Source organism: Cololabis saira, chromosome 13, assembly GCF_033807715.1.
Source record: "Cololabis saira isolate AMF1-May2022 chromosome 13, fColSai1.1, whole genome shotgun sequence".
NCBI classification, from domain to species: domain Eukaryota; kingdom Metazoa; phylum Chordata; class Actinopteri; order Beloniformes; family Belonidae; genus Cololabis; species Cololabis saira.
This window is the reverse complement of record NC_084599.1, coordinates 19,276,491-19,287,865: the sequence shown is the minus strand read 5'-3', so window position 1 is coordinate 19,287,865 and position 11,375 is coordinate 19,276,491. Positions and strand designations below refer to the sequence as shown.

General features: G+C 39.8%; 1 protein-coding gene across 1 annotated transcript; it reads left to right on the top strand.

Annotated features, from left to right (window-relative positions):
- scyl3 (SCY1-like, kinase-like 3) lies at positions 1 to 11,314 on the top strand. The gene is made up of 14 exons (XM_061738152.1): positions 1 to 235; positions 2,752 to 2,928; positions 5,449 to 5,634; positions 5,856 to 5,969; positions 6,103 to 6,159; positions 6,563 to 6,665; positions 6,753 to 6,864; positions 6,956 to 7,033; positions 7,151 to 7,290; positions 7,388 to 7,578; positions 7,675 to 7,846; positions 8,659 to 8,820; positions 8,900 to 9,672; positions 10,758 to 11,314. The coding sequence occupies exons 2-14, from the start codon at positions 2,761 to 2,763 to the stop codon at positions 10,818 to 10,820; spliced, it is 2,319 nt and encodes a 772-aa protein (XP_061594136.1). The 5' UTR covers positions 1 to 235; positions 2,752 to 2,760; the 3' UTR covers positions 10,821 to 11,314.
- Positions 11,315 to 11,375: the final 61 nt, after the last annotated feature.

Below are 11,375 nucleotides of genomic sequence, written 5' to 3'. Positions count from 1 at the left end.
GAGAGTGTGTTGACAGCAGCTGCTCAGCACAAGCTCTAAACTAGCATCGTAGGCTTAGTAATTAGGCAACCAAGCTCGACTTTGTGTTTTTTAACAGTCTGATAATTCATAATAAAAATTGCGTGGCTATATTACTAGTGTGAAAGGATTAACACGATGGCTTGGAGGCGAAAAAGCTAGCGACGAGGCTAGCAAGGAGCTAACAGCAGACACAGCGTTTGGTCAGCAGAAGCAGGTAGGACTGGTCACGTGTTCATGTTTAACCACAGGACTAGCACAGGTTCATGTGTTCATGTTTAACCACAGGGACTAACTGGTTCATGTTTAACCACAGACTCTACACTGGTTCATGTGTAACCACAGACCCTGCACTGGTTCATGTGTGCATGTTTAACCACAGACCCTGCACTGGTTCATGTGTGCATGTTTAACCACAGACCCTGCACTGGTTCATGTGTTCATGTTGAACCACAGGGACTAACTGGTTCATGTGTTCATGTTTAACCACAGGGACTAACTGGTTTATGTGTTCATGTTGAACCACAGGGACTAACTGGTTCATGTGTTCATGTTTAACCACAGGGACTAACTGGTTTATGTGTTCATGTTGAACCACAGGGACTAACTGGTTCATGTGTTCATGTTGAACCACAGGGACTAACTGGTTCATGTGTTCATGTTGAACCACAGGGACTAACTGGTTCATGTATTCATGTTTAACCACAGGGACTACACTGGTTCATGTGTTCATGTTCAACCACAGACCGTACACTGGTTCATGTGTTCATGTTTAACCACAGACCCTGCACTGGTTCATGTGTTCATGTTTAACCACAGACCCTACACTGGTTCATGTATTCATGTTTAACCACAGACCCTACACTGGTTCATGTGCTCATTTTGAACTACAGGGACTAGCACTGGTTCATGTGTTCATGTTTAACCACAGACCATACACTGGTTCATGTGTTCATTTTGAACTACAGGGACTAGCACTGGTTCATGTGTTCATGTTGAACCACAGACCCTACACTGGTTCATGTGTTCATTTTGAACTACAGGGACTAGCACTGGTTCATGTGTTCATGTTTAACCACAGACCATACACTGGTTCATGTGTTCATTTTGAACTACAGGGACTAGCACTGGTTCATGTGTTCATGTTTAACCACAGACCATACACTGGTTCATGTGTTCATTTTGAACCACAGGGACTAACTGGTTCATGTGTTCATTTTGAACCACAGGGACTAACTGGTTCATGTGTTCATGTTGAACCACAGACCCTACACTGGTTCATGTGTTCATGTTGAACCACAGACCCTACACTGGTTCATGCATTCATGTTTAACCACAGTGACTACACTGGTTCATGTATTCATGTTTAACCGCAGACCCTACACTGGTTCATGTGTTCATGTTTAACCACAGACCCTACACTGGTTCATGCATTCATGTTTAACCACAGACCCTACAGTGGTTCATGTGTTCATGTTTAACCACAGATCCTACACTGGTTCTAACTGTAAGTTACTGTACTGTACTGTAACTGTAAGTAATAACTGTAAGACTGGCTGTATGGTTGGGAACAATCGAGTAAACTAGTGATGCACCGAGATGAAAATTTGTAACCGAAACAGAAAATAATAATAAACACTTGGCCAAATACCGAACAATAATTCTTCGCAGTTTTTCCATTTATTTTGCCAATTTTTTTCACCATTGCATATATCAAATAAATGTGCTTTAGGCATTGTGTCTTTTACAAAATTACAAGGTAGAAATATTTTTTGAACATGAACAACTGAACATTTTTTAATTTCCCAGCATTTTTTTTAAATATTCCAGCAGACATTATACCAACAAGGCACAATCACTTAAAATAAATAAATTAGCTAAATCATTTTGGCCATCTTTGAGCTTACATTAGGCCTATAACTGACTGCTGAAAAATTGTAACATAGGCCTTAAAACCAAAAAAAATGCATTAAAGTGCAGTGAAAAAGAAGTGGATAAAACAAAATAAAGAAAAGGAAAATCAATCCATTCCCCATACAAGTATTAATATGGGAAAGGGATTGGTTTTCTTTATTTTGTTTTATCCACTTCCTTTCCGTCATCTAAACACAGCGTTATTAATTGTTCGTTTTTTTCCGCACTTATTCCACCGAACACCGAAAGTGTTTTTTTTGCTACTTTCGGCCGAACAATTTCGGTTATCGAACATTCGATGGATCACTAGAGTCAACCATCTGATGTATGCAGATGTATTCAACTGTTTTGGAATATCTGGACTGAATATTGTATAGCGTTCGATGTTAAGTATAATGCTAAAAAGAGTGTTGTAATGACCTGCAGGGTGAGAGGGGATAAGGACCTTTCCTTTCCTTCCTTCTTCGTGTCAGGACAAGTGCTTTCAGTGGGTAGCAAAGTATCTTGGACATGTTATAACAGACCAAATGTTTGATGATAATGATTTGTATAGACAGCGTTGCATATTGTATGAGTCTCAAAACTCTATTATCAAACTGCTGGCTAACCCCTGCCTCAGTGCAACAAGATATTAGTCTTCGTTCTGGAGATACTGGTATGAGTGTCTCTTGTTGTAGCTGTTGTTTTTTTTATGTATTTATGTTCTCTTAGTGTTTTTATGTGTTTGTATGTTTTTTAATGGACCTTGAAGTCTGCACAAAGTTGATGATGATGATGGTGGTTCATGTGTCCGTGTCCTCTCATTCACCCCCCGGGTAGGGCAGAGACATGGGCTCGGAGAGCAGCACGGCTCGGGGCTGCTCCCTGCTGGGGGAGCCACTGCTCTCGCTGCCCTCCGGACTCACCATGTACTCGGCGCTACTGCACGGTGGGAAACCCGCCTCGGTGTTCGTCCACCAGAGGGGCAATGAGGACAAAGTCAACAAAGCTGCCAAGGTGTGTATGTTCAGGCCTCTTCCAGGTGCTTGTTTCAGTATAAGGTTAGGCGATGCAGAAAATATCTAACATCAGAATTGAGTAGTTAGTTAGTTAGTTAATATTTATTTTGGTCAATCACAAGCATAAAAATCAACAAGCAAGATAACAAACATCCATAGGTTTTTCCCTGGTCAACATTGTGATTATTTTGACCAAAAATGTCTGGGCTTGAAGCATAAAGCTTATCTTGCCCACCTTTTAACATAATAGAATATGCAAAAAGAACAAATTAAGTATCATGAGGTTACACAAAATAATAATAGTAATAATAATAATGATAAAAATAATAATAGCTGTAATAACTGTAATAATAATATAATAATATAAGTAATAACTGTAGCAGTGATGAACGGGCCCTGGCGCGTGCAATTTTCACCAATAAAGGTCAAGGGCTCAAAACTAAGTCCGATGACACCACTCACGAGTCTTTATGTAAAACCATTCAAGTTATGGCAGAAAATGGGGACTATCAAATATCGACAAATCAGAAGAAGGGGAGGGGCTAATTTGCACTTTTTTAAAGTTAAAATTATGTTAAAGGACTCAAAACCGAGTCATATTTCACCACCCACGAGTCTTTATGTCAAACCATTCAAAAGTTATGGCAGAAAGTAGGAACTATCAAATATGGACCAATCAGATGAAGGGGGGGTGCGCTTTTCGGTGTGTAGTGTCGCCACAGTAATGCTTTTGACTGAGGAATGAGGAGTAATGACCATCGTCGCAGGATGGAGATGCACATTTTGATGTATAACACACCTGGGTGCACGTTATGGTTCGGGCCGTATTAACGGCCGAAGGAATGGCATAAATTGCGCCAGAATTACACGATTAATTCAAAATGGCCGACTTCCTGTTCGGTTTCGGCCATGGCGCCAAGAGATTTTTCTTAAAGTTGCACCATGATACAGAGGTGTACCGATTTTCGTGCATGTACGTCAAACCGTATTGTGGGGCTTGAGGCACGAAGTTTTCTAGGGGGCGCTGTTGAGCCATTAAGCCACGCCCATTAATGTAAACCATTAAATATCAATTTTTTTGCCAGGCCTGGCTTGCGTGCAAAATTTTGTGACTTTTGGGGCACTTTTAGGGGGGCAAAGAGGCCCTCATTTCGTTGTAAGAAAAACAAGGATAAAAATAATGATAGCTCTGAAAACAGAAAGTGAAAAGATGCTAAACAAACCGACAAAACCAATTTAGGTTGTCATTTCATCTCATGCATGTGTATCGTGTCTATACATCAAATCCTACATACTATACATGCCTCTGTTCATACCGGTACATACCCACACACAGGCACACACACACCTACACGCATACATGTGTACATTCTTCTTTGTTTGCTAATTCTGCTTCTATACATGTGTCCATTACCTTTTGCTTTGAATAATATCTTGTATGCTTTCATTGAGTTTTCTAATTTAAGGTCGTACTAAACAATATTGTTCTCTCACAGCTTGACTAATGCCAAATAGTAAGGGCGAATGCTACTAAACAAATATTTAAATAAACTCCAGCTGGTTCAGAACAAGGTAGCACGCCTTGTTCTCCAGTGTCAATATAATAACAGTATCAACAGCAGGCACTTCTGTCTACATGGTTAAACGTTGAGGACAGAATGAATGCTGCACTTCTGTTTTCAATATGGAAGGTTTTACAATCCAAAACTCCATTATATCAGTACAATCAGTTAAGACATAATCTAGAGTCATATACTTACGCTTCTATACAGGCAACAAAGGGCCGGTTTTCACTTCCTAAGCCAAACACTAATTTTCTGAAGCATACAGTAGAATATAGATCAATGAAATCATAGAATTCTTTACCACTACCTATGACTAAATTAACACAGAAATCAATGTTCAAAAAGCAAATTAAGAAAAACCTTTGAACATCATATGTATTGGATACCATACACGCACACACTCTTATACAGATACATATACATACTGGACAGGGTAAGGTGTATTTTTGATCTGATTTTCATGACCTAGATGATGTTTTACTGTATATTGGAATGTTTCATGTACCGGTATGTTTTTTTTTTTTTTTTTTAAGATAATGATTTAAATGTACGGTAAAGTTTAATGTAGGTTTGTTGTGTTATTTAGTTTTCTTTCTTTATGTCTTGTTTTTAACTGTATGTTAATGCAGAGACGGTCTGTACTTTTTCTGAGAGTATATACACACTAAATGCTAAATATTTGATGAATTCTTATATTGCTGTTGCCAAGTATTGAAATAGAAAATATCGAGTAATTGATCTACCTCTAATATTATCACTGTACCTTTTAATAAAACGACTGAGAAAAAAATATGGTCATTTTAAACTTTAATGAAACCAAACCATTTGCACTCCCTACGGCTTTTGTGCTGTATGTGTTCCGTTGGCCAATTTGTTTTATATATTCACATTTCATAAACAAAAGCAGGGTAGATTCATATATGCTCCTTTAATTCACGTTTTATTTCTTGCAGCATCTGAAGACACTGAGGCACCCATGTCTGCTGCGCTTCCTGTCCTGTTCAGTGCAGGATGGTGGCATTCATCTGGTAACGGAACATGTTCAGCCCCTGGAGTCGTTGCTGGACAGGCTCTGCCCAGAGGAGACCTGTGCAGGCATCTATGACATCCTGCAGGCACTTATCTTTCTGCACGAGAGGGTGAGCAAGAAGAGGACCAGTGGGCTCCTGTTGTGAGCAGTTACTCCTGCCTGGATATCTTAATGCATATTATTAAAAGAACATGTATAAACTACGGTAAACTTGACAAAGATTGTGTAATAAGGATAAATGGCACCGCTGAGGTTTTGTTTTTAATGTTTTACATGTATTCGTCATTTGGTGTTCATCTGTGTTAAAAATGTATTTTTTTTCCCCAACAGGGTAAATCGAGCCACAACAATGTCTGTATTTCATCCCTGTTTGTCAGTGACGATGGTCATTGGATTTTGGGAGGAATGGACACCGTTTGCAAATTTTCTGAAGCAACTCCTGAGGTAAGATGTAGATGTTTAGCCAAGAAACAACATATCTACTGTTCTATCATTAAAAAAAAAAAACAATTAAAGGCAGCACACATTTGAGGGTTCACTTTCCAACACATCATTTTGATTTGTTTCAACCCCCCAGTTTCTCCAAAGCATTCACAATGCAAGAGAAGCCAAGTGTATTCCTCCAGAAGAGCAGGTGAGTTGATCAAACTATTATGAACTTCACATCTGATTTTGTTAATACAAGGTAATTAGACTTATTTTTTATAAGTTCTGAAGACATTTCACATCTCATCCAAAATGGTTCTTGAGTCCTGAGCCACTCCAAAACGTTCAGGTGGTTAACTGATTTACATTTAGGTTCAATGACTCAAGAATAAATGTTAGAGCAACAGATTATATATCTGAATCTTTCAGTCTGAACTAAAGAAAAAGCCTCTCAGATAAGGTGGAGCATCTTCAAGAACTGAGGATAGAAACACAGTTGCCTTCTACTAACAGCATTTATTTACTGTATGCATGGCCATCACCTGGATGAGAATCTACACCAATGTATTCTCACTTCGGTGACAAATTTTAAAGAAACGTGTCATTGACAGGTTGAGGACTTCAAGATACTTCCTGACAAACATGATCACGCTCGGGACTGTTACTCTTTTGGAATGCTGGTGGTGGCTCTTATCCCTTTCATGGATGGTTTTTGTGAGTAGAGATAACCTTTGTTGCATCTTGTCAAGTTTACTGTATGTTCTCGCCCATTTATCATGGTCTTTCCTCTGCTGCTTTTAGTGTCAGGACAGGCGTTTGACGGTCTGTCAAAAACCCTGCAGGCGGGCCTGCTGAACCCTGACCCTTTGGCTCGACCTCCACTCAGATCCTTACTCACTCATGACTTTTTCAGGTTTGTGTGGTTATTTGGCTTTTAATTTGATCTGTTTTTATTCATAATGATCATTCATTAAATTGCTATTTTATTGTCCAACACTGAATAGGAACGATTTTCTGGAAATGATGAATTTTTTGAACAGCCTCACCCTGAAGACAGAGGAGGAAAAGAATGAATTCTTTAAGTAAGACATTCTGTTTTGTTTTGTTTCCCCACCCACTCTTGTTTTCTATGTGCACCATTTGTTCAAAGAAGTCATACCTTACTTATTTCTCATAATTTGGGGTTTGTATAATTTTAGGTTCCTTCCAGACCGGATCCAGAACCTTCCTGAAGAGCTGATAGCTGCACGTCTTGTCCCCAAACTCCTAAACTCTCTCGTCTTTGCAGAACCTATGGCTGTCAAAAGCTTCCTGCCTCATCTTCTAAGGCCAAAGAGGGGTAACGGAGCGTTTCAAATTGTTGTTACTGTTAACTGAAGACAGATTCTTGAAGTAGTTGTTGCTTACAGTCCTCTTTATTCCACTTGTGTGGACAGATCCCAGTCCAGATGGTAGCAGTGAGGACTGCATTCTGTCTCTGTTCCTTTACCGTATACATGTGATTCCTCAGCTGCTCAAACTTTACAAAGTCAACGAGGAACATGTCCGAATTGTGCTGCTGGCTCACATCCACAACTACGCGGAGTTCTTCTCCCATGATGAGCTCAAAAACCAGATCTTACCTCAGGTGAAGTGTCGCTATTGAATCTGGGTCAGTATCATTTGTCATATCAATATCATCTGTTTCAGTTCCATAACTTGTTTTGTTTGTTGCTGCCTGCAGGTTTTGTTAGGAATGAGAGATACAAATGATTCTCTGGTTGCCATGACGCTGCAGAGCCTGGCAGTGTTGGTGCCCTTACTGGGGGCTCAAGTGGTTGTTGGTGGAGAGCGAACCAAGGTCTTTAAACGCACCACACCCAACTTTACCAAGTCTCCAGATGTTACCCCTGAAAGTAAGCAAGCCCCTACTGTTATTGGAGATCACAATATAACCAAAGACAATTACCGAAAGCACGCTGTGTGTAAATGCAGTATATCTCAAGAGGAGAATAATCTTTAAAGGAACATTCTGGCATTATTTACAACAATCAACGACAAAAAAACACAGGGAAAAATAGAGTTCAATTCAATTTTATTTACAGTTTATAGCATCTATTACAACAGAAGTTGTCTGTAGGCGCTTTTCCAGAGACCCAGAACATGAGTTCAAGGCCACTTGCTAATTTTTTCATGAATATGTTAATACTGATCGAGTTCTATAGCAGCACAGGACATTAGGTCTCATCCCTTTAAGCCACGTCATTTCAGTTCTTAATTAAAGTTACACTCCTTACCATCTAATAATGTATGTACTGTTGTAAACTGTTGTGATTGTCCAACTTGGGGCACCTGTTTCCCTTTTGCCTTGCACTGATAAATGTTTTTTTTCCACATGGCAGGAATTAGTGTTTTTATAAAATGCTAATGTTTCAGTAAATAAGAAGCCTACACATCACTTAAATATTGAAATGGGTACAATGATAGTCAACAGTACTGAATTCTATAAGAAATTACTCAGGAATCCAGAGAGTTGATTTTGAGGATTGAGTGGATGAGCCAGTCATAGGGTTACTAAAAACAAATGTGCGTAGTTGAGTACGAGTTTAAGCTTGTAACGTTGAATTCCTGCAAGAGTCGAACAATAAAATGAAAGCAAGCAAGCTTGTTAGGCTGTAGGAAGTAGAAGCAGTAGTTTTGATAATCTCCTATGATCTTTATCCCCTAGCTTCACCTGTCCACATACTTGGAGGTTGCCACACCCAGATGGCTCAGCCTTCCAAAACATTGAATTCTTTCCCAAAACCACCAGAAACTGAAAGATTCGTACTTGGTCGCATCGGGAACTTCTCAGATACTCGTGAGACAAGAGTTATTGCGCCAGCATCAAGTAAGAGCCTTTCATAACACTAATAATTTCAATTAAGATTCTGACTAGAACTCAGTTTATTCTGTCTTGTGTATTCCAGATATTAGCCAACAAATGTCTCTAGCCTTGAACGGCTTTCGTCGGGACAGTGAGATGGAGCCTTTGCCTTACAGCCCAGACCAGGCTGAAAGACGAGAGGAGGGTGTGGAAGACTGGCCCGACTGGAATGTGGAGAGTCAAGGTGAAGGTGGGCAGTCTGTGCAGATCCACATTCAATCCTCAGAGAGAGTTAATCCAATCAATACCAGACTCGCACATGAAACCACAGAGGAGGAACCGTGGGATGACTTTGAGGACACTGAACCTGTCTCAGATCTCTCCCCTACAGCTCCTTTTGCAGACTCAGTTATTCTTACAGCACCTAGAGGAAGTGCTTCTATTACAACCACAAAAGATGCTCCTGAAGCCTTGAGAAAGGATTCTTCTAAGCCCCTGAAACTGACCTCAACACCGCACCAACCATCACTGTGCAAGGGGAGTTCTTCATGGGACAGTGCCTGGGCCCAAGAGGAGACATTAAACCCAGAACCCAAACCTGCAGTGCAGCAAAATAATATTGGTACAGGAGGACTTGGGGAGGAGTTTACTATCAAGGTGAAGAAAAAGGAGCAGCTAGATCCAGAATTGGATTTGTTTGCAGACATGGTGCCAGACATCAAATTGTCATTGCCATCCCTGCTGCCACTAGAGAGAAACATGGGTGACCAAAGACTGTCTGCAGCCTTTTCAGAGAGCACCAAATCTCTGCCAGTGGACTCATCCATTGATACTTTAACTCTCAGTGCCAAGTTTGCAGCAGTCAGCGTTTCAGAGGTAAGTGTGTGGTCATACTGTACAATTTGTTCTTTTCTGAATATGCAGATATCCAGATTTGTGCATAGTTGTTACAAAACCTCCTGTGCAGTGATGGGTAATTTGATCTAGTTTACACAAAAATAATATATAATTAATTCCAGTTACATTTTCAGTATCATGTCATTTAGTTCATTCAACATACTCGAGCATAGCTTGTTTAACTTGCTGTCTTGAAATTTACATCCACAACATTATGACAACCCATCCAATATTGTGTAACTATGGTAGCATGAGATCCCATCTACCTAACATGTAGAACATTTGGATGCCAGATAAACACTTTAAACTCTTACTAAGTAGGACTCACTGCAGTCTCGTTATGGGAGCGCTGCGTCCAAGTAACATCTATGTAAATGTTAAGATACAGGTTTTTCCAGAACAGTGCATCATAAGATTAGCAGCGTTCTCACTTCTGCTGTGGGAATATTTAATGTTGTGGCTGATTGGCACATTTTTATGATTGCTCTGAGACTCGGGTGTGGATATTACCGCTGGAAGGGATGCCATTTAACCATTTAACTGCCTGTTTTGGACCACAATTAATGATCAGCATGACTTTTTGGCTGGACTGCAGCAAAATAATATTGGTACAGGAGGACTTGGGGAGGAGTTCACTATCAAGGTGAAGAAAAAGGAGCAGCTAGATCCAGAATTGGATTTGTTTGCAGACATGGTGCCAGACATCAAATTGTCATTGCCATCCCTGCTGCAGTCCTGTCAAAGATGAATAGTTGGAATTCCATCATATATACCGTTGAAGTACAGCTAGTCAGTGCTGCCAGAGGCCAAATGAACATCACTATTGACTGGTGCTGGGGCCATTAAATATTAGCTAGTAGAATTTCCATGTGACATGAGTAAATGTTGTACCCATTCACATCGTATACAGAAGTTACATTTTTTATTCTATGAGGTTACTTATTTGTTTGCATTCCCCTAGATAGCCATGCTTCAAAACTGGTTTTCCACAACCTTCATATACAGAATACTGCTAAACTGGTTAACTGATTACCTTTTTGTGTGTGTCTTTGTTATCCCATAAGACTGAAACGGACGGTTGGGGAGATGGAGATGACCTAAACTGGGACGATGAGAATGCCTGGTGATAACTTCAGATTTAAATTCCATCTGGGGAAACAAAAACAACCACTGGAAAACTTCTGGAACGCCACTTCCCCCCAGAGGAGCAAACTGGATTTAGCAAGATAGTTAAGACGGGGGGAGTGTGAATCTACTGTCATACTTATTCTGGCATTGATCTTTGATATGTTTATTAAGGAAATTTGATTTTGAAGGATTGGCAGCCTGTCAAATGGTGCTAGACATAGCCTAAAAAAAACATCAGTTTGCCAAGTCAAATGAACCATCTCAATAAGACTGAGGATCCTGACAGTGATGACTTTCATCCTGTCTTTTTTTCTTTTAGATGTGCCAACTCAGTTATTGGCATTAAGCTCAAGATAAAGGTTTTGCCGAAAATGTTTCCAGAACGATTCAGGTTATGTTTCCTGAAGGCTTGCACTTTGAATGTGAAAAGGTAATGGCATAATTTATTTGAGCTTTTTGGCTGGTGGTGAAATAAACATTTTATATACAAGAACATTTTAATTGTCCTGCTTTACAGAACACATTTTCTATTGAGTTAGTAAAGGCTAAAACTT

What these genes read in the sequence shown, in the direction of transcription:
- scyl3 (XM_061738152.1), top strand. Translation starts at nt 2,761, where the DNA reads ATGGGCTCGGAGAGCAGCACGGCTCGGGGCTGCTCCCTGCTGGGGGAG. An exon ending in AAGTCAACAAAGCTGCCAAG is followed by an intron (nt 2,929 to 5,448) that starts GTGTGTATGTTC and finishes TATTTCTTGCAG; the next exon opens with CATCTGAAGACACTGAGGCA. An exon ending in CCCTTTCATGGATGGTTTTT is followed by an intron (nt 6,666 to 6,752) that starts GTGAGTAGAGAT and finishes TGCTGCTTTTAG; the next exon opens with TGTCAGGACAGGCGTTTGAC.